The 24,341-nt window shown below is 35.3% G+C and overlaps 1 protein-coding gene across 1 annotated transcript in view; it reads right to left on the bottom strand.

Moving 5' to 3' along the window:
• Positions 1–906: 906 nt before the first annotated feature.
• LOC140328954 (ectonucleotide pyrophosphatase/phosphodiesterase family member 1-like) overlaps positions 907–24,341 on the bottom strand; it is a 55,576-nt gene continuing 32,141 nt past the window's right edge. The window contains exons 11-25 of the mRNA XM_072408917.1: positions 22,738–22,810; positions 21,850–21,958; positions 20,049–20,183; positions 18,111–18,142; positions 17,216–17,343; positions 16,567–16,639; positions 13,438–13,525; positions 13,186–13,358; positions 12,407–12,458; positions 10,737–10,888; positions 9,430–9,565; positions 7,920–8,000; positions 5,998–6,130; positions 4,927–5,083; positions 907–3,850 (exon numbers count right to left, since the gene is read on the bottom strand). Of these exons, the coding sequence (XP_072265018.1) occupies positions 3,689–3,850; positions 4,927–5,083; positions 5,998–6,130; positions 7,920–8,000; positions 9,430–9,565; positions 10,737–10,888; positions 12,407–12,458; positions 13,186–13,358; positions 13,438–13,525; positions 16,567–16,639; positions 17,216–17,343; positions 18,111–18,142; positions 20,049–20,183; positions 21,850–21,958; positions 22,738–22,810 (1,684 nt within the window). The 3' untranslated portion in view covers positions 907–3,688. The remainder of the gene's footprint in view (positions 3,851–4,926; positions 5,084–5,997; positions 6,131–7,919; positions 8,001–9,429; positions 9,566–10,736; positions 10,889–12,406; positions 12,459–13,185; positions 13,359–13,437; positions 13,526–16,566; positions 16,640–17,215; positions 17,344–18,110; positions 18,143–20,048; positions 20,184–21,849; positions 21,959–22,737; positions 22,811–24,341) is intronic.

The following is a 24,341-nucleotide window of genomic DNA, read 5'->3' as shown; positions in this document are numbered from 1 at the left end:
TTGTGACAGATTCATATAGAATAAAAACAAATATAATCTGGGATGTGGTACTGTATATCTAAGATGGGATACTTTATTGGCTTTCTTTAATCTCCATGTAGCAATTCTAGATTTTGATTTTATACTAAGTTTACCAAGTTTCATTGGTATTACTGTGAGCAACTACCCTTTCTTCTACTCTTTACCCTCCCTAATTCCGTGCAAATTTCCATGCAAAAAGCGGCATCATTTTTTGCATGGAAATCTATTTTTTTTTAGGCTATAATTCTTAGGCATAACTCACCAATATTTAATATTTTATTACATTTAATAAATTTTAAATAACAAAACACAAAAATCTGAAAAAAAAAATTAAAAATATTTAAACATGTACGTGTACAGTAGCATGTATAATTTATATATAATAAAATTATTTATATATTAAATGAATATCTCTTTGTATTGGACTCAATACAGCTATTTTGTATTGAATCCAATACAAAATGATTTGAATTTCCCGACGATCCGCCCGCCAGCATCTAGGCATGCACCAACGTCACCAGGAAACCCCGGAGATCCTCGCTGCATTTGCTGGCTGGAGATCGAGGAGGAAGGACGTGTCCCCAGGACCTGCAGGAACCAGCAGGATAACAGGGGACGACAACGAAGCAGGGTAAGTAGGGTTTTTTTTAGTTTAAAACTACCCCGAGTGTGACTGGGGAATACCGCTAGGGGGGTTAACTTAACATTCTCAAAGTCAGTGCCTTCCTATTGTTCATTAAAATACTCAGTAAAAATGAAGTGCAAAAATCAATATGTTGCAATTGCTTGTCAGAATACCAGTTCTTGGCTTTCCATGAGGGTACATATTTCAGTAGTAGTTTACACCAAATACAGTTTATAAAAAATGTGTACTATAACAAAATGTTTACTAAAAAAGTTTTTTGCTGTTTATTTCTCCATTATTCTTACAAAAAAATGTCAATAAAGATTACATGCTTAAATTATATGAAGTTATTTTCACCTTGCTTTGGGTGAGCTTTCATGTTAACAAAACGTTTTTGAGAAACTTTAACACTACCCTGTTAGTAACATAAGTTTATGCTCATACTTAGAGCTAAAGATTGTCATTGAGCTGCAGAAAATTCAACGTTTTTGTAAATCACATGTGAAATTCATGGAAACTGCACTGCTTTGAAACAGAAACACCTTAACTTCGCAAGCATAGCATTTTATTGGCGGGGGACCAATGTCGGGGGACCGAAATAAGTATTGGGCTCTCCATATGGTATGCAAAAATTGTGTAGAATGTCTACATCAGTGGAATAATGGAAAACTGAAAAGTTTGAAATTTGGTGTACCTATGGTATGACAAGAGCCAAAAAATCATCATGTTTGTTATTTTTGTGCTGTGAATGTATAAGATTTTTAATCGTTATGAAAAGAAAAACAAGTGGGAGTGCCCTGATTTGGATTCAGCAAGACGACCTGTGGCGCATGGTGCTGATGTTTTCATACCAGTGTTCAGTACACTCCCTGATATTCCTGTATCCGACATGGAGGATATACAGGGTTTGGAGTGTAATCCAAGAGTTAGCAGTGGAAGCAAATATGAAGGAAGTGTTTCATCAAACCAGCAGTTCTCCTAAGAAGAGCTCAATGATTTATTATGTGACCTAACTCTGTCAAAACAAGCATGTGAACTTTTAGCATCCAGGCTAAAGAAAAGAACTGTCTGTAAAATAACAGTTTATAGGACAGGAGAGGTGACACTCCTACCATATTTCAGTGAAGATGGAGACTTTGTGTACTGTTGTAACATCCCTGGACTACTAGCCCATATGGGAGTATCAGAAAACCGAGCAGAAGACTGGAAAAGAAGACTTTCATAGACAGTGCCACTCGAAGTTTAAAATCTGTTTTACTGCATAATGGCAACTGCTATGCATCAATTCCAATTGGTCACTCAACAAAACTTAAAGAAGAATATAAAAATATCAAAATGGTCTTACAAAAGCTTTACTATCATGAACACCAATGGTCCATATGTGTTGATTTAAAAATGGTGAACTTCTTACTTGGACAGCAAAGTGGATACACAAAGTACCCATGTTTCATCTGCTTGTGGGATAGTAGAGCAAAGAAGGATCACTGGAAAAAAGTGACTGGAAAAGTGGCCTCTAAGGCAAAACATGAAAAAAGGTGCAGCGAACATCATTAACAAGCCAATGGTAAAGAAAAAATCATTCTCTCTCCAATACACATAAAGTTGGGATTAGTAAGGCAATTTGTTAGAGCTCTGAACAAGGACGCGATTGCTTCAAATACATTTGTAGATTCTTCCCTGGACTGAGTCCTGAAAAATTAAAAGCAGGAATCTTTGATGGACCCCAGATTGGGAAAATGACAAATGATTCTAGTTTCACAAAGTACATGACTGATACTGAAGCTTCTGCCTGGCACAGCTATGTCATGGTTGTCATGACATAGAAGAACTTCTTGGGTAACCATAAAGCACAAAATTACGAAGAACTGGTACAACATTTGCTTTTAAACTTTAAAAATTAGGGTGCTACTATAAGCATAAAGGTACACTATCTACATAGCCATTTGCAAACATTTCCAGAAAACCTTGGCAATTTCAGTGAGGGGAGAGGTTCCATCAAGATTAAAAAAAAGGTGATGGAAGAAAGGGCAAATAGGATAGACACATGATGGCAGACTACTGCTGGACCCTTCAACGTGATTGTCATGATCATCAGTATAAAGGGAAATCATACAAACTGAGTTTTTCAAAGACTTCTTTGTGATTAATTCTGTAAATATACTGAACATAGAATATATTGACATTAAGTATTTCAAAAGTTTAATTTTGTATACGGAGGCATATCTAGTTTATTTTGCTTAATTTTCATGTTTCATAGTTTTCTAATACCATATTTGTAATATGCGCAAGAAAATGTTCGTTAACCAGTGTTATATGTGGAAGATGCATGCATATAAAGTCAGCCACCAGCTTCTTTACTTTCTTTCTTTATCTCTCAGATATTCCAGAGAAACAAAAAAAGATGGCCAGTGATTAGGTTTACAAGCATCTGTTAAACCTTGCAATATATGTTTTAATTTGACCTACCCTTTGAAGACATGTTGAAATAAATGCCTTTTTCAGTGCTGTGTGAATTGACACAGAGGAAACAGGTTCAAGCTTCACAGTTAGAAATTTAAGGAAGGTAAAAGGCACTATCACAAAAAGAATAGTTGAAAGGAATAGAATTCCAGCAGCCTTCTATATGTACATGCTAACATCAATAAACTGCATCTCTGCTCTTTCCTCTGTATTATGTATGTTTACTTATGTTTCTATACTTTGCAGTTCAGATGCCAACATAATATTTATCCCACTAAAAACACATATTCTAGACCAAGTAAATGTAATGTGGTTAGGTAAATACAAGTGTTTATCCCATTAACTTATTCACTTTTTTTCTTCAAACCTTTTTTTAAAATATTTATCTGTCTTTATTAAGTCCTTTAAAAAAAACATTTTCCATAAAACAGTGAAATAACAAAAGAATTTTCCAATGGTGTTTGAGGGGGTATTTCTCCACCAGTAAACAGCAGTATAAATGACTGTGACCTCCATACAGAACACACAAAAACATTTGAAATGTAGGTAGCGCTGGTTTGTGAAGTAAATTCCTCCACACATTCATAAATAATCAGGGATGAATGTTTTGAGTTGTAAAAGTTCAGAAACAGAATATTTGGTATTGTGAAAGAAGCTTAGTGCAGTAAGAAGTTCAACATCTCTGACACGGGCTGCATGGAATCGCAGAAGTTGATCAACCCATAGCGATGCATCTTTATCATCCTGTAAATGTAAAACACAAAGATACAAAGATAGAATTAAAGAATATTCATAGATGAATACATTTATATTACTGATTAAAAAGAACTTGTACTTTGAGGTTAGACATAGAGAAACAGATGTCACCTCAACCCATTGAGCAGGTAAAGTTGTTGCTAGTAAGAGATTGGCAGCCGGAGAATGTAAAAGCTGTGTTTTTTTAGTTTCTTTTCCAGATCCCAAGCATCGGAAATATGTGTTTTGACTACTTTTGGGTTATTATGGCATCCATAATGTCCCTACTAAATTTCTATCCTCAACCAGTGCTGCAGATCATATAATTGCTATATGTTCCACAAAAAGGGGACAACCTAATCACACTGGATGGAAAACAAGGACACAGAGTTTGTATGTTAAGTGGGGAAGAAGTCACATTAAGGTGGTCTTTTTAACCTGTTTACCCATTGAGGAAGCTTTGAAATGATTTGCATGGAAACCCATACTAAAGCAATTTTATGGGGGGGGGGGGGGGGGGGGGGCATTGTAAATGATGGTGACTAGTAAAAAAAAATGGCCCCCTATACTGGTGACTAAAAAAATGCCTTTAAAGACATTTGACAATATCATTAGAGTCATGTAGCTGGCTCCAACAAGTGATGTTGGCCCCAGAACTATGTAGTCATCATCAAAGGAGGGGAGGTCAAACGGCCACAGATCGAAAAAACCCCTAGCAACCTCTGAAGGAACTTGGTTGATAATACAAGTACTATTATTTGAATTTGGGTATTTGAATTTGTTGTGTTTTTAGGATATACACAGCAGTAAATTTTTTCATATGAACATGTTGTTGTACAAGCATTTAGTAAAACATACAGATGCAAATAGAATTGTTTGACTAGGTAATCAAGTGTCCATAGATGTATGGACATTGCTCAAAAAAAAATATGATGTCCATAAAGAGGCCTTTGCTTACAGACACGGTGATAACTAAATATTTTACCCTGACTTGTGTTCATAAGAACACATACCTAACCGTAAGAGGGGGCTATTTCTTCCCTACACGTATAGTTTATAATTCACACAAGAGAATAATAACTTACAGAACAACTTTCACTGTTTTCTGTCCTATGAGGCACAACATAAGACATTACATCAAGAGGTCCAGAACACTGCATCACAGATTCAGATGGATTTTTACAGCTTGTCAGAATAATAAAGTAGTGAGTTGGAATAAAAACATCTATATCATTTGACATTCTGCAAAGAAAAGCATATTAAAAAAAAATATGTTAGGTAAAACACAGCCAACATTTTGCATACTGCACATTAGATGTAGTTATGCTATGTAAAAATATGTAAATATAATAAAATGATCTCTAACTTTGCGCATACTGAAAAAATACAAGGTTTAAGGTACAGTAAGGGGTATAAGGTTCCTGTACTTATATTCTTCTTTCCCCTTGCCCAGGAGTTACCGTTTACTTCTAGGTGTTTGGAATCTCGTTGATTTACCCCATTGCAGCACTTTTGCTTGAGCAGACCCATGCAGGACATGAACAGTGTCATATGGGGGATTGTTCACAGACTCACTTAAAATTTGCTCAGCAAGACAAAATTTATAGTTGAATCTTTGGAAGTGGGATTAGAAATGGGAAAAAGAAGGCCAGTAAGAAATGGTTTTGTATGCTGCATGCAGCAAAGAAGCCCTGTTACCTTCCCCACTATGCAAGTAATGAACTGCTAATATAATGAGATTATGAAGTGAAAAACTTGTTGAAGTTAACTTGTTGAACTTGGTTCGCATTTAACGGACCTTTTCTTTGTATATTTATTTTTTTATATTGGGGGGGGCTTGGCTGTGGTATGTGGGAGGTAAAGCACACGTCTTTACTGCTACCGGATTAAACAGAGTACTTTTCCTTGCTTCTGAATTGCTTTCCTTTCTCATACAAGGTAATGCAAAAGCAGCCTAAAACTCATACCAACATTAATTAACACTACATAAATCCTGCACTGAAGATCACATGTTACTAAAACCAAGATTGCTTTAATAATTGCACATTCACGTCTTTAAAATGTTTCATTCAAATGAATACATGCCATAAAACATATTTGACTTAATCTCTTAGTTTAAAAAACATTGCAAATAGAATGCCACCATTATTACATACCGTTGAATTTGTTCAAAAGTGTCAGAGTGGCCATCAAAATCGTAATCAAATATAGGACCACTGATAACATTGACACCATTTTTCTCTGCTGCATACTTTAATAATATCACGTTTTGGAAATAATCCCAAATAACTGAAATGAAAAAAAAAGAGAATAATAAATAGGAAAATAACTTGCTGCTAACTCCAGCTTATAAAGAAGTCAGTATTCAGTGCTCCAGTCTGTCAGTATTGTCCCATTGCCTGCCTCCTCCTGTCTCAGGATAACAGACATATATCAGTGGTTACAGGTGTTATTAGATATCTAGAAGAGGATTAAGCTACTGAATTTTCCCATTTGGTACATAAGTGATTGCACTATTCAACTTGCTTGGCCTTTATGTTATGATAATGATGGAGTGTATTTGACACAGGCAGAAGTAGAAATCATATATTTCAAACTATGGGATTTGTTTTTATTTGCATGGAGAAAGAAAAAATGAAATTTATGTTTACGACAATGACCCCATTGGGGAGATTATATTTAACCTCCAAGGTTTTTTCATCACTTCTAATAGGGTCACATACAGCAGGGATGCTAATCTAATTTTCAATTTTTATGAACAAGTGATCAAAAAAGTGACAGCACCCAAATCCAAGTGCACCCTGTTGGACAATTGTTGGTATCTCTAAATTGTGGGCACAATCACACATTTTACATTTTGTTAGTGAAAAAAGAAGCTGCAGAAGGACCACAAGAAACAAATGGGGATACTCTTTTGCACCTGTCTGGCTACAAAAATAAAGTTATGTTTCTCAGGCAACTTAGAGAAGATCAAAACCAGGCTACTGGTCACCGTCCACATGTTAAAGTCCTTCCTGTGACATGTCACTTCTATCTGCTGACATAATTGGCCAGTACGATGACTTCAATTAATTTTATATTGTTATATTAGTAACAGTGTGGTTAGGATGCTTTGGAGAAAGAAGGAATACAACTGAAACAGCCAATACTGTAGATTATAAAGGTATAACTATCATATGTTTTAATGCCTGAGAAATAAAACAGTGTATTTTTACCACCCAGCACCTGGCAGTACATATATTTAATGTATTCAGATCTAGAGAACATCTTATGTTTAGGTAGATCAGAAAAAATGAAATAACTACAAAAAAAATCTAAAAAAAACTGCACAGATTTAATGAAACTAGTAGAATATGCTAAATCAAATAGTTAGTTATTAGTTATATTTTTTTGAATGTATTTTTATTTTAAACATTGTGCCTGTGCATAATTTTTGTATGTAATAATACTTAAAAGTTTTTGGAGCAGCCATATGTGTATATATATACAGACACCACTTCCTTCTTTGCAGTGCAGCGCAATTGAAGTCTATGAGCTCTATTTATAAATCTGGGAATCAGACATTCCCTCAAACCTGTGGGAATCCTCTAGGTTCGTGTGTTTCAATGGTAATAACTGATTCCCACCAGGGGGTTTGAATGAACAATAGATTATAAACAGAGCCTTATGAGTTGGCCAACTCATTAAAAGGGTGTACTTCCTAAGTGGCTGATATCTATTAATCTATCTTGTTAAGAGAATAGGGCAAAGTAATAATAGTTTGTTGTTTTATTGGAATGATAATGTGGTTATTATCAATATACAGTATGAGGTCATCATTTCCTTAAGAGCCTTTGTGTGATTTAAAATGAGTGTGTTAACAATAATTGTTGTAATATTCCCTTCTCATTACTTAGTAATCTTCCCTTCTCATTACTCACTACATAGTGCAAGGTTCAACAAAACTTTGCCCTAAACCATATATTCTGGAGAACTACACTTGACAAGATATGGCTAAAATGTATTAGCAGACATGATGTTAGAAATATGGTTATTACTATATAGATAAATAAAATATTGATGCCAAAAAGTCACTAACCTTTAAAAGCAGGATACATAGGACCAATGTTGCTAGTAGTTAGCCCTGAATAGGATGTTGGTTGAGATGTTCTTCGGAGGCCTGAAAAACATATTTCACAAATAGTTACAATAATAAAGTAAAGAATTAGGCAAGAGCATGCAGTACAAGGTATTGTATTAACTATAAAATACTTTTTTGATCCTTGTTACAGTTTAAAGGAAACAGCTCAAAACCCTGACTTTTAAAGCTATTTTCCCCACTGTGCCTTTTTTTGTGTAGTAAACCTTCTTATTGGTCACTATAATATGTCAGAAAGATGGCTTCTATGGCTAACAAAAGTCATTATACACACATTTTATTGTATAAAGCAAAGACAAATATATAAAAATACAGAAAGTGTATTCTTTATGTGATTGAATTCATTACATTCCATCCACAAATGAAGACAAACTGTACATGACATACAACATAAACAGATACATGTGAGCAACATTTATCATTTATAACATCCAATATGTGGAAGTACTACATAGGTTTTACAATGCTTTTGTATTAAAGGGTTTGTAGTGCATCTATACGTATATTGTGTGACGTTAGGGAGATCAGCAGAAAGTCCATTTATTGAAGGACAAACTTAACTCAAAACTGCTTCACTCCAGCACAAGGTCACAAAAACAGCTTTGCTCAATGACACAAAAACTGCTTGCATCAGCATAAGTTCCAAATGGTTAGCAAATAAAGTCCTGCCACCCAAGCGGCCACAGCTGGTTGGGACCTGGTACTCAAGGTTGCAGCTTGAAAGTCCCACAGCATGGGCTGCTCAGTCCTGCTCCCTACAGCTTTGCTCTTTGCTCCTATTTTTTTATTTTTCTAAGTGTTGTGTTTGATCTTTTCTCACAATATTTAGGCATGTGTCATTTACTGGTCACACAACCATTGAATTAAATACTAACTATTGAAGACTGGGACTACCAACTGAGACTTCAAGCAAACTTATCACTTTTGGGACTATGTGGTTTCATTTACAAAATAAAACATATGGCTAGTGAAGGGAAAACTTGTCAGGCTAAGTTAATGTGCTCCTAAACTCAAAAAGTAAAGATTTTCTATCTTAAAGGAGATATCTGAAACTGTTATTTTACCTAGGCCTATCCTGAAACATTCTACCTTTTCTTTTGCATTATTCTAAATAATAGCAGTGCACTTGATGTGCCTAGGTAATATGATATCATCTAAGGCACTGCTGCCTTTGGCTGCCAGTTTCACTAAAGCCTAAAGACAATACTAGTGGCTAGACTTCCACAGTTTTGGTCTTCTAATATTAAAAAATGCAGTTGATTTTGCCTCTTTCATTTTGTATTTCCATTTTCTCTATACCAGGAATTGCAATTTCAGATTGCATGACCATGACTCAAAGACTTTTGTGCAATGTGAAGACTATTACTTCTCAGACTTTAGCATAATAAATACTGTACTCAGCAATGAGTTGAGGTTGCACTTATGATGAAAGTAAAGTGAGTGTAATTACTTGCAGGAAAGAAGAATCCATAATTCAGGGAGGTATGATTAGAGTAATATTGACATCGCTGACTTTGTCCTGATGGAATTCGAACATCCATAAATAAACACAAAGACTTCTTTTCCAGGGAGGGAGAAACAAATTCCTAACAAATACAAAAATGTCTGTTTAGTCCAAAAATGAAAACGTTCATTTATCAGTATATGTGAGGATGTCATAATAATCCACAAATGTGATCCAGAAGGGAATCATTATTTTCTCAATCCATGTGCTCATCAAGTTACATTTATGTTTTGCCAAAAGTTACATTAGAGAGCAATCGGAATGTAATGAACACATTAAGCTCTATTGTGGTGAGCAAGGCTTGAGCTCCTGGCCCTGAAATTAGTCTGTATAAGTCTCTGTTCTGTGTACAAACCTTTTTACTTTCGGAGGGGAGAGGTCATCCTTCTGCACAACATAGCGTGGTTTTTTTTTTATTCTAACTACTAATTTAGTCATACAAATTGGATGTACAGTAAGTTTAAAAGGACTGTCCCTTTTAAGTGATGCCATGTACAAACTATGCAAAATGTCAGCACAGCTAAAATACATCAACAAATCTGATTCTGTAGTTAAAGACAAAGCTCAAATCTTGCTGGCCAACAAGAGATAACTGTAGGCACATATAGGGTTTGAAGTTTGATTAAACTGACAGTTTTCTAACATTAAACAGTCAAAAACTGCCCTCTTGAAATAAATAAAATGAGAGGTTGAAGTATGAAGGTTGTGTAGTGTCTCCTAATCTGTTGTCCTGTCAACCTTCCTAAACTTAAATATGGACATGTTTCAAAGGCCTGTTTCTGCTTTTGAAACCCCTCTATTACCTTTGCAAGCCAACCACAAAGCCTGCCAAGTGCTTTAAATACCTTACCTAGTAATTGCCTTTAGTGTACAAAACTTGATGTACACATTTGTCTTAATATTTTATAAGTTATTGTAGAGTTAATTTTTAACACACAAAGCTTAAAACTGACCTAAAATAAAAAAAAAATTACCAGGAGGTAGAGCCAATTGACAAGAGAGACGCACAATGTACATGTGCCATGTAATGTAGAGTTCTGTGGTTCTGTGTATGGAAATGGAGTGTAAGCTGGTGGTGAAGATGGTGCCCTGATATGTGGCGATGATAGGTCCTAGACCATCTAATGCTACAATGTGGCTGCGCACAGGTAAGTCTGTGCCAAAATTGGCAAGTATGATGTGTATACTTGCTGATTATGGCAAAAGCTCACCACCTTCCAGAAAATATAGTTCTTACAAACTTATAAACTTACATTTCTTCCAATGGTGTAAGAGGTCCACAGTGGCATCTTAATATTATAGCTGTAGCCACTTACATACATATCATGGTACAAAACGCAATAATCACTGTTCTGTAAAACCACTGGTCTTCCAAATGGCAAATTGAGCTTTTTGGTGTCAGATTCTATAACACAAGGAAGAAGAGAACAATTCTGAACTACAAAGCTAATATAAAACCAATCAGAAAAAAAAACAATTACAACTGTTAAATGCATTTCTGAATAAGTTATAGCTTAGTGGTTAGCACTCAAGCATTGCAACACAGGGGTTCTGGGTTCCCATAAAGGACAATACTGGGGATTGAAAAGTTGTCTGCATTAAAAGCACATCTACAATCTTACTGCTTACCTGGTCAGTCTGGTCTGATAACAATATGCCCCCTTCTTCTGACAGATGTGGTGAGGAATTCTTACTGCTTCACTGAATGGTCCTCATGTAATAAGTGCTATTCAGTGCAGCAGTAATTTGGATTCAGACGGGCATAATGGCCCTGGGCTGACAGAAAGCAAATTAAATTATACTGCTCATATTTAACCTGGAAGAAAAGCTTCATCTTGTAAAGATATGGAGTTACTGCACAAAAGTAAAGGCAAGTATTGAATAAAATGCTTCCTTTTATGTTTCTAACAGTGATGGGCAATTCCTTTTTTTTTTTTTTTTTTTTAACAGAAATTGTTAAACATTCTTTCAGGTTTTAATACCATCTGTGGTTCACCTTTTTGTGTTTGCCCTGGTGGGTAGTGTTAGCAGGACAAAAAGATAGGAAGTCCAAAAAGTAACAGATACAACTGGAACTAGAGGTGGGAGGAAAATTATAAATGGGGGCACGCTTTAAATAGTCATCCCTCTAGCTTTGGAAAAGCTTTCTAAAACTTTCTGAAAATCTCCTCTTTGGGACACAAACAGACAAAACTACATCTAGCATTTTAGATACAATTTAACCATCCGGTTGCTGGGCCCTGCCTCCCATTCTTGCAGTTCCTCTCTATTTTTATATTTTTTACCTACAACCTTGAGTTTAGTATGTAAAATATATACCAAACCATGTATTTTCTGAAAGCTCAAAGCATGTAGAATTTAACTATGCTTGTGCTGATTGTTGTGCAAAAGTTTGACAAAGCTAAATGTATATTTATATATATATATACAAAAACTAAAATATACAAACCTAAAATGCGCATATTAAAATATGCAAAAAATAAATAAAAATCTTGCAGACTTGTGTCTTACTTGTTAAACAGTTCATAATATCTTCACTTAGTGGTGACCCCTGTCTTTGGTAATCCTGCCTCCATCCTCTCCCAGACTACGGGTTGACAACTTTTTCCATTGACACCATTCAACAATCTCCCCTTTCAGTGGGCTTTCAGTGGAGGTTTAGTTCCGCTTTAACTTGGGGATACAGAACTAGTGGTTTATCATATACTAGTTCTGGGTTAATTGATGTTCAAGTAGGGTTAATTCTCCTGGTTCTGACTTTAATTTGTTGATTGACCTTCAGTTGGATTACGGTATATCTAAATATTTTATTTGTTATTTTACCCTGGGATGTAGTTTGGTTTTTGTTGTACCTTTTCTCTGTATCTTACTTTGTGTAAACTTTACTAATCTTTGAATAAATATACATTGAGTATAAAATTACCTTGTTCTGGAGTAAGCAGTAAGTGTGCCTTAAATCCTGCTTCTGTAAGACTCTGGAAGAAAAAAAAACAGGCATTAACTAGGTAACCATATTTCTGTAGAAAGCTGTTCTCTGCTTCAGTTGGCCATTGACCTGCCTATCTCCTAGCCATGACTACTAAAGGAATAAGGAATATGATAATGCTGTTTGCAGGACAGCAACTTGGCATAGTATGTCTAGCGGTTTATGAACATATCCATTTGTGTAAATTAAAAAAAAAAGAAAAAAAAAACATGATGGAACTTAGAGAAAGAAAATCAAAGGAGGGTTCTCCTATGTAATACAGAATGATCTCAACACATAACAGACTACTTAGAAATAAAAATGTTCAGAGGCTTCTATAGCAAAGATTTACATCCAAATATATATTGCTGGATGGGGCCTCAACTCAAAACCTGGATACCGTGTAAAGTGGGTTTACGTAATTTGGACCAATCTCTGATAAAATGTAAATTAAATAACAAACTGACCCATACCCCCCCTACATTTTAAAATGTTTGGTAGTTGTACCTATGTGCTAAACTGTTATCAATGTATATATAATTTTTTTTCTTCTATTAGCGTATCAGAACTTGGATTACCTTCTGGATAACTGTCCTTGTTTATGCATTCAGGTCTATTGCTATTCTTCAGCATCTTTTAAATTGCACCTATAATCTTGGATAATTATTTAACCCCTAAAGGTCACTGTAGTAGTATGTCAATCATAAATAAATACACAAAGTGCATCATGTACTTACAGGTAAATTGCAGGAGCATCCAAAAGTGTTCCCCAAGGCACTGTGATTAACTGAGCATTGAAAGGGTTCTGAAAGTTCTTTTGGAATAGAAGGCTCATACACCGGCCTTTTTAGTAAATGATTAAGACTGCCATGGCTTCCATTATTGGCTGCAGGCTCAATTCCTAACAAATCTAGATGATATAATACAAATATTAGACAAAGTCCATAACCACACACAAAACTGCCAACCAGAATATATTAAAAACCTACCGCACATTAAATTATAAATTTCTATGTTTTCAAAGGGCTGCACTTCTGTGTTATACTTGAACTTGGGACCATAACCAATGAACAGTGCCTAGGATAAAATCAGAATTATTGTTATTATCACTATCAGCAGCATTAAGCTGAAAAACAATGCAGACACAAAAGACCAGTTTAGCTGGAACTGCATTCATTTTTTCCTTTGAAAATCAGCTAATGTGTCACCATTACTTTTTCCAGCACAGAAGGCATTATCTAAATGTTTCAGAAGCACATTTATTTGTTTATCACATTTACTATGAATTATACCTACGCAGTTTAGAGATTAATCATTACCAAGTTGATTACCGCAGTGTTTGCTCTGGTACATTGTACCAACATTATATCAACCTTTATCAGCTTTCTCCTGTTTACTTACCCCTGAGAAATCTTTAAAATAATTTTTACATCTTAAGGAACCCTTGCTAAAGCCATTCTTTTGGGGGATTAGTGGGAAAAAACCTCCTAAACTGGTGGCCAGTTGATGAAATGCTCTAATAAAGTGGTGGCTAGAATGCCACCTTTATAGACAACATCATTAGAGACATGCAGCTTGCTCTACCAAGGGATTTGGCCCCAGAACTATGCAGATATCATCAAATTGGAGATCAATCAGCCACAGTATGAAGAACTGTGCAATCTCTGGATGAACCCCTGGTTTATACTGTCATTGTATAGCAGAGTCTATTTTTGAAATTGGCTATTAGCTAGGTCTAAAAGACCTGTCAGTTCTTGCTCAATAGTAGACTCTGCTGACTGAAAAACGAATATTCAATATTGGAAGAGTTTTGAAAAACAATAGATGTTTCAATATGTATGTAGATCATGCTTGCTGCATGAAATGTATGTTTATATGACATCTTAGTAATCAGGTTTAGATATACCTTTAAGCAGGATTCAAACCTCCACATTGTAGCCATATTTGTGTCAGTGTATGTAAAAAGTGCATGTAAAATGTGCTCAATGAATTTACTGCATGCACATGTGTTACTGCATTGCATTGTACATGGTATTTATTTGAATGGCATCTCAACAGAATAAGCCAACACACCTAAGTTATAATGTGTTGCACACCCAAACCCCACCCACCGTTCTGAAGAAATAAGCTGCTAAAGACATTTTTTTCTTTTCAACATATGTATTTGTATTTCATTTCATTTGTTGCATTTACTAATTTGGTGAATTCTGCTGATTCATCTTCCATATGGAATTTTATCTTGATTAAATATATTTAGTATTTGAAAAAAGATGTGATTATTACTATTATTATGCCTATTATCCTTTTAGCAAAAATATTCCCATATGTTCATTTAAAATGTAAGCAAGCCATTAACCTGTACAATCATTTGGGTAAACATCAAAAAGGCCAATGCCTGGATGTTGGGCACTGGTGTTGGATATGATGTCAGCAGCTCCTGCAGACTCTGTCACTAAAGTGATACTCCAAAGTATTCCTTGTTCCTGCTCCCCTGACTGCTACACAGGTTATATACAGAGTTAAGGGAGGGACAGTGCAACTTTTAAAGTAGGTAAAAAGTTTTCTCATAAGAGCTTAGTTTTGATGAGCAGCCTAATGTTATCTAGTAGGTGTGAATGGGCCATATTTGCCTGTTCTTCTGCACATATTTTAGAGGGTCATTGTACTAAAACAGGTAGCTGTAACTTAAAGAATTACGGCTTAAAGGTTGTAATCAATGTATTATTATTGTTATTATTATTTCTGTTAACCACCCGACCGTTAAACCTGACCTTGGTTCGGGGTAAAAAAAATTGCAAAAATCGTTAAACCCGAACTTTTGTCGGGTGGTTAAATGCATTAACTTACCTGGTCCCCGCTGTGATGATCTGTTCTGTTCCAGCGTCGATCTCTAAAAAAAAATACTCACCTTCTCCCCGCAGCTTCTCCGGACACGTCCTCTCTCTTGCTTCTTCTCCCGGCGAGTGCAGTGACGATCTCCGGGGTTTCCCGGTGACGTCGCTGCATTCGTCGGTGCGGGCAGGAGGCGGGGCGGGCAAAAAAGCTGTATTGAGTCCAATACAAAGAAATCCTTATATAATATATATATAATTGTATTATATATATATATATATATATATATATATATTATATAAACTACTGTACAATTACATTACATTATACACTATTTTTTTTTTTAAAGATTTTTTTTTAAAGATTTTTTTTTTAAAGATTTGTTTTTATGTTTTATAAAAAAAAATTTATTATTAAATTTATAAAATTTTGGACATATTTCGGTGTTATGCGGTAATTCGGTGAATTATAAGTAATTATTGAGTAATTCTGTGAATTATAGCCTACAATCTAAAATAAATTTCCATGCAAAAAAATATACACTTTTTGGAAAGTTTGGAAAGAATTAGAATACCCGGCGTTTGCGTACACGTCCCTCGGCGATTCCTGATGATGTCAGTGCATGCGCCCGTCGATGGGGGTTGTAGCGGAACATTTTTTATATTCATGATATCTACTAGAACCCTGTTCGGACATATTTCTGTAAGTTACAGGTCTACAATTTAAAAAAAAAAATTAATGAAAAACAGTGTACCGCTTTTGGTACAGAAATCTAAACATCAGTGTAACGCTCAGGTGGTTAATAATAATAATAATAAAAACAATATTAATAATAAACAGTATTTATATAGCGCCAAAATATTAAGCAACGCTGTACATTACATAGGGGTTGCAAATGACAGACAGATACAAAAAGTAACACAGGAGGAGGAGAGGACCCTGTCCCGAAGAGCTTACAATCTAAAAAATTGGGTCTGATTTTTTAAAGCTTACCGAGGCTGGAGAGGATACAAATTTACCAGTGAAGCTGGGTGATCCAGAAAACCTGAAACTGATCTGGATTCAAAACATTTGCTAGAAAATTACTTTGATGAAATCCATTCCAGGTTTGCTTGATCACGCAGCTTCATTGATGAAAGTGTATTCTCTCCAGCTCTGGGGAGCTTTAATGATTCAGGCCCATTGTGAGAGAATGTAAATAAGTAACAATATAAGTAAAAATAGTAAATAATAGTAAATATATAATATAAGTGACCTTGTCCTTTATTATATGCTTTATAGTTTACCTGCATATTCTTGAAAAGATTGTCAGAACCATGAAATCCTCCATTGCAGGTCTTAGGGACTTCACTTTGTGACCTACAATAGAAAATATGTTGATAAAGCTTCTAAAAGCATTAATACATAACTCTCCCTATGCTACGTCAGAGACATTTCCCAAAGACAAAAAAAGCTGATTTCAGGATTTTAGGAGGTAAGCAAGTAATAAAAAAAATGCTTCATCAGTGATTTAGCTAATTGAAGTCAAATTGCCATTTACTCAATTTACTATGTCACTAGAACAGAATGATAGTTTTCCACCCCCCTCCACCATCATCCAAGTCAGAACTGTACCTATTAAGTTGAACTAATAAAACATTGGCTTAGCAAGAACTGACTGCCTTTGATCCTAGATTTGACTCCTACAAATCGATCTGTTTTTCCATTTTCCAAAAATGGAAAAACAGAAACTAAGAGTATTGTTTTTTGACATTTTAAATTCCCTTTGTTGTCAGCATTAAGACCTTGCATGATATTAGGGCAGTCTCCACAGGGCCATAGTAAATCTCAACACAAAAATGTTGCCATTATTAGGAAAGATTACATATAAAAAATAGAAAAATGTCCTTTTTATGTAGCTACAAATACAAATATGAACATATATTCCAAACTTACTTTATAACTTGCCACTTGGGATCACAATAAAGGTGAAGGGATTCAATTCTGTCGTTTTTGGCAAAGTGAAGGCGCTTGGGTAAGTTCTGCTTCAGGAAAGGTTTAAAATGCTGATTCTTTTTCCTGCACTGGGATATTGATATATGGTGTTATTTTCTACTAAAATTATATTAAAAAAAACATTTTGCAAAACAATGATCAAAAGTAGTTTGTGAATCAAATTATAGGCAACAAAATGGTAAATTTTTGTTTTGACACTAGGATCTTTTTTGATGCTGCTTATGGTGACCTCTATTAGACAACAAATATGGTATTCTATATACAGCAGGAAAAAATGATTCTGTAGGCTAAACCAATGTTGTATTGAGGAAACTAATGTCATGAGCAATGATTGATGTAACTGGGAATGCGTCTTAAAAATTAAAGTGGAATTTACATGCTTAATAACATAAAAGGCAGTATGTTTGGAAGCCTAGGAATACAGATAAACATAAATTCTTAGGGATCTTTCAGGCATGCGTAGCTCTTTGCAGTTGCATGCATAGCCTATGTTTGCAGTGACAGTGTGATCCTTCTTCCAGTGAAGGAAAAGCAACAACACAACCAGAAGCAAAATGTCACTCCCAGGAACCTCACCACAACAAAAAAAAGCAACCACTTATAAAAACATGCACAGAATGATTCACAACTGCTCCCAATAGAATAAATAGGAACAGTTGGGAGTGCACTTAAGCATGCAGTAAAACACTACATTTTACTAGGAGTCTAAAAGAGACCTTAAAACATATGGTATTATATTCTTCAATATTTATCTAAAATAAATAATGAGGTCAAAATACAGAAAACAAATTAACATGCATAATATTTTTTGATTTAGAAAAACAAGTCTACTTACTGTAAGGTTCTTGGCAAATTCTGCATAGTCAACTGGAAAAGCCATATCGGACAATTAGATACCTGAAGTTTAACAATTGTTAATACAAAATCAAATATATGGGAAAAAATGATTACCTGAGCAACATAGTAAATCATGTATTAAAGGGCTCTATTTATAAACATTTTATAATTCACAAATTTCTTACATAGGATTTAAATAGTAATGTATGAAACATAAGTAAAAGGTGATGCGTTTTGTATCCAAATCAATGTGAAGAAAAATTTGTAAATATTCAATACAAATTGAGGGGATCTTGGGTTAAAATATTATCAACAAGTGTATGTATAGGAAAACCTTTTTTTTTTGGAGTAGGATGGGTGTCAGAATTTTTCATTGCTATATATGTCCCTATTAAGAAGAAGGAAGAGACACAGATAAGATGGGAAATCCAACAAAAAGTAATGAACAGCTTGCTCATAGAGGAATTTCCCTCTCTTTATCTGTTATCTGTCTCTGAGACATGAATTTAAAATACATATCCAAAAAAAATAATCTGTCATTGGAATTTGCTCTTCTAAATCCCCTAACCTAAAACTAACAAAAACATTTGGCTGAATTTATACACCTTTTTGTTTGCTTGAATTAAAGCCTTTCATAGCTTTTTTTTCCAGTTAGATGACAGTTAATTAAAAAAAATGACAATCTCAAGTTTTTTTGAGTAGTGATCAGCCTTATCACCACTGTATGATCACCAGTTGCCACTATGAAAGTAGAGAACGCCATGGGCTGCAATGGGGATTCATGGGGCTTATTCCAAACATTCGGATGAGCACTTTGGTACTTTTACATGTACTTTTACATTTACTTTATATTTCTGACATTTATTGTCCACAATGTAAGTCTTTAGGAATTTATCGCAGGTGCAATACACTGTAAAATTCCAATCTATACTCTATTCAAGTGAATAGAGTTTGTCAATTAAGGGTAATTATGGTACAAAAATCAAATACTAATGTAAATTTAAATCAATCAGCCCTTTACAAATATGGATTTATGATGGTGGCAATCAGAAAAAAAGAGAAAACAAGTGACAAGTGGTGATCTCGTCTATCACTTTTTGATAATAGTCCCTATAGCAGGGATGTCCAAAGTCTGGCTCAGGGCCAATTGCAGCCTGTGTTCAGATTTCCACAGCCTCTGTCTAAAATCAATAATATGCGGCCAGCCAGCACTGTTGACCACAGTATAAAATACACGCATACAAAAAAGCTATTTTATATTTTATTAGAAATAATCAACCGCTTTGCAATTATCAGCCTGCTACTTGGCAGGCATAATTGGCGGGATTGGAGTTCCCATCTGTGCACAGGGAATCCCCTACATCATTATAGTGGGCGTGTGCTGTGCAGGACCCGCATGGACCACGCCCCTCTGATTCCAAGAACGTGCTCTGCACAGAACCCGCATTGACACCGAAGGCTCTGTGCACAGGGAATCCCTCACGTCACCCTGGTGGGTGTGTGCAGTGCGGGCCCGCGCAGACCATGCCCACACTAACCCTGTACGTGCTGAATGGTTGGCCCCAACACATTTTCACCTCACCAAATCTAACCCTGTTTGCAAAGAGTTTGGACACTCCTGCCCTATAGCCTATTATGTTGTGTTCCTAAACAAGAGAGCTGATAAGATTTCTTGTCCTGGTGTGGAAAAGACAGGAATTCCCTCCCACACAGGATGAAGTAGTCATTTTAAAGAGGTACATTTTACTTGATTATTTGCATATGTTTTCAAAACTCCCCCTAATGTATCAAATCTATAGCTCTGCAATTATCAAAGGTAATGTTTATTGGTGAGCTCTGTATGACTAATAAATGTATTTGCTCAAGACAATAATTATATAATTCAGTAGTCCAAAAGCCATCCCTGATAACAGCATGTAGTATGATAAGTACATACAAGAGAAATACTCATCTGGTAGTCGAGATGTGGGTCTGAGACGTGCAGCTGGCCCATACACCACAATGTAATCTTTAGAGGTGTTTAAGTATGGTGATATATATGCTATATTTTCACAGCGCATTTCCTCCATGCCTGAAATAGGTTACAAAAACATGATAAACAAAAACTTGAAGTGATACTATGAATAGAAAGCTGTACCATATTATAAATCGGCCACATAAATGTAACTTTCCCTTGAACATCAGCAATCGTGAGGGTACTCCAGGCCTTTAAACCCATTTTAAATCCATGTGCTTAGTGGTTAGTTCACTACAATACCCTATCTAAGGGTTTAACTAGAGTGAGGCTTTAGGTACACCAAAAACCCAAAATTATTAGGAAAACCTGGTATATAGCTACATACTGTATTTAAATTGTCTGGTTACATACTAAGCATGCTTTTTCCTCAGGAACATTCTAACTTATTTGATAGACTTTTGGAACATATAACATATAAACCTAGAATAAGGTTAAGTTAGTAGCATATATTCCTTAACTACTGTACTTCTGCATTACTAGCAGCCACTATGTGCTTGGAACTGCTTTTTAATCAGAATCTAGAAGGTGGTCAGGTGGTCCAAACGTAAAGGTCAAGCTGAAGTAAGACACAGAACACACATTAAATGAATAAATAGAAAAGATCAAAGCCTGGCAATCACAGATGCTGTCAAAAGATGAATCAGAATCTCAGGCAGGGTGGGGATATTTGCTAAAGACAACAGGAACCAATTTAGGACCTTGGTGGTTCCAGGCGAAGATCTCAGCCCTGCCAAGCTACAACACTAATAAAAAGATGAAACAAATTTTACACAGCCAAATCTTGATTCCAGAGGGTTTTATTACTTATAAAAATTTTTATAATCAAAAACAGATATGAAGGACTACATATGGGGGAGCAGAAAGAATTACTTAAGAGAGTTCTGTGCTTTTATTGTAAATTTTAAAAAAATTGCTTCATGGTACCTGCACCGACAGAAGTCAGCAAATACTTGATTTAGGCTGATGTAGCACTCATTAAGAATATACCTGTACTTATAATATATCTGAAGTGTTGAAGTATGCAGGAAAGTCAAGCAAACCAAAGATACAGTACTAGCATGTAATCACAAACCACAACACGAGGAAGGAATCAACAGGTAGTTACTAACACAGGTAGTAACACATGGCCTAATAGGAATATGCACCATTGAGGACTAAGCACACAATGATAATGTTATGCCTATATCCAATGTGAGCTCTATGCTCGGTTCCAAGCCTACCACTCTGCCCCAACTCTCTGGAATGATCTTCCACATTCTATTCAGCTTGCTTCTACTTTTTGCACATTTAAAAGAACACTCAAAACCCATCTTTTTAAACTTTCCTACCCGTCTCCTTCTGTCTTCTAGTCCCCACTGCCTCCCACCATTCCATATCCCCCTGTGTGCTGCTTCCCTCATCTCTTAGATTGTAAGCTCTTCTGGGCAGGGTCCACTCCTCCTTATGTGTCATTATTAGTATCTGTCTTTCACTTGCAACTCCTATTTAATGTACAGCGGTGCATAATATGTGGGCTCCTCTAAATAAATACTGTTTATTATTATTATTATTATTATTATTAATATTATTAATAATTGTGCTTTGCAAGGTTTAGTGTCTTATTTATTACTGTTTTTAAATATTTATTTTTGTATTCTAGAAGAAATTTGATTCAATAACAAATGAAATATAGGCATGTATGTTGATCTGGAAAAAAAAAAAAGCTACCCAGCTTTCTTACCATGATCTGAAACAAGCAGAAGATTTACACATTTGTCCAGCTGCAGTTGTTTAAGTCCATCCATTAACATTCCAACAATATTGTCTACGTTCATGAGAGCTTTTATTACCTATTAGTAGACATCTGCATGTTAGCAAAATATACTTAATACATGTATTTCCACTATTTACCCTCAGAGAATATATAGAATGCAGACCCGAATTATTATAAATAAAAATATCATTGCCTTTCAAGAAAAGTTTTGTTTGTGTATAATGCCAGTGGCCAACCTTTAATTTAGTCTACTTTTGGGAACATACCTACATCCTATTTCAGTGTTAAAGAAGTCTTAACCTTTGTAAATTAATTAAAAATAGCAACACAGGAACTGTATACTTACTGTGGTGTTTAGAAGTTAAGTACTGCCATTCTAATCGTAATTGCTACAAAATGTCAGTGCAAATGAGCATAGTAGCTAAAAGGCCTGAGGTCACCTTTCCATTCAAGCAGATCCTTTCATTTCCAGGAACTCGCACAATAATTCTCCAGGGCTCTAGTTTAAATAGCTAGCAGGAAAAAGCCTTCTCCAGGATGGTCACCCTCATGAAAAGGTACCATATAAAGAAAATACATTGGGCCTGATTTATTAAAGTTCTCCAAGATTGGAGAAAATACACTTTCATCAGTGAGCCTGGGTGATCCAGCCAGTCTGGAATGGATCTGGTCCAGGATTGAAAACATTTACTAACAAATAGCAAATTACTTTTAACAAATACATTCCAGGTTTGGAGGATTGCCCAGGTTAACTGATGAAAGTGTATCCTCCCTGCCCTTGGAGAGCTTTATTAACTCAGGGCCATTGATTCATCGCATTATGGCAAAATAAAATGAATAAATTGCTTTACTTACCGCACTGCTCAATGGACCATGTTTATGTCCTGACGAGTCTGGTTCTTCTAAATACAGAGTGTAAAAGTGTGGTCTAAATCAAACAGTGCCAAGAATGACACACATTTGTCAATTAATCTGCATTGAAAACAATATCCAGCTAAAATCAAGGATCATTTTGAATAGAGTAAATGTTTCCAAGCCTTGAAAATGTTAGGGTTTTATTGTATTAGCAAGATAAACTTTATTCTTTACATTTGGAATGGGAAAAGGTTTGAACATGTACCAGGTTTTCATTTCATTCATTTATGCCTTAGTAGATTTCTCCTTACTTCCAAAACAAAAAGAAGGAATAAATAATTTCAGTGAGGAGCAATAAAAACCTGACAAGAGTTCGAACCTGTTTACCACAGCTCTAATTGCTTGACTGCTGTTCTATTTACATTATCAAATACAGAGCAATGTATTTCCTGGTTTTATGTATTTTAGACAAGAGAAATGTAAATCTGATTGGTTGCTGTAGGTTACAGTATGTCATTGCTCTCCTTATGATCTTAATAGTTGGCCCACAAGCACAACAAAACCAACATTAAAGTTATCCTACATAAAGGAGTAATTATTAACAGACAAACAAATCAAAATATTTTACTTTTTTATCAAAACATGCTGCACAACTTGGTGTAAATCAGAGTTTTTTTATAACTTTTTATACCTTCATAACTGAAAGTTCAATGGAAAATGTTAAATATTTACTAAGAAGCATGGAATCTTCCATGATGACACATGTGTTTAATAGCCCCATAATGTCATGCCACAGCCCAGGCTTTTCCAGCAGTTCCCAAACATGAGAAAAAAGGTTTTGTGAGGGTTCCATTGGGGATCAGGTGCTTTTGAAAACTGTGTGCCTGGATTACAGGTCCCGGCACTTTTAAATTGTTGTTGTTTAATATTACTATTGACTGTGGGATGCTGAACATGGATCAGCTGTTTGGCTTTTGGCTATATGGAATGTTCTATTTCATTTCACATTTCTTTGTTTATCTCATTCTTTAGACTTCCATAACTGTTGACTCTCTGTTAAAATCTCAAGGTTTAAATTCCAAATTTAAAAAAATCTTTGGTAGCAACAGCCAGACATTAATTGCTCTCTCTGCATAAGACCATGGGTTCAAAGAGCATTCACTGTGCTTGACCCTAGACCTGCTCTCCCCCTTATGTGTCATTGGAAATTTGGCCCCAGGGTAAATTACAAACCCCAGTAAGTCCATTCTCTGCAAGTAATTTGGGATGCCTTAGCTAGGCCCTAGCTAGGGGTACATATGTATCAGCTATCAATGTGGCCAGAGAAATGAAAGACCCGATTATTACTGACTTAACTAAAAAGGAGCAGCTTTATGTAGCTCACCAAGCTGAAATACAGTCAAAAGCTTTCTTTCTTTCTTATTGATCAGGAGGGAGTAAAACTAGCAATTTATTGATCTGAATCATTGTTCACATAGATAATGTGTGGAGGAAGCTTTTAAAAAGGGAGACATAAATTGCAAAATTTTAGCCGTGCTTGTTGCAGGGCCAGTCTATCATTAATTGTATATTTTATATAACTAGTGTTCTTATGCATCCTAACC

Source organism: Pyxicephalus adspersus, chromosome 4 (genome assembly GCF_032062135.1).
Source record: "Pyxicephalus adspersus chromosome 4, UCB_Pads_2.0, whole genome shotgun sequence".
Classification (NCBI taxonomy): Eukaryota; Metazoa; Chordata; class Amphibia; order Anura; family Pyxicephalidae; genus Pyxicephalus; species Pyxicephalus adspersus.
Note: the sequence above shows the minus strand (reverse complement) of the source record. Positions and strands in the feature narration are given on the sequence as shown.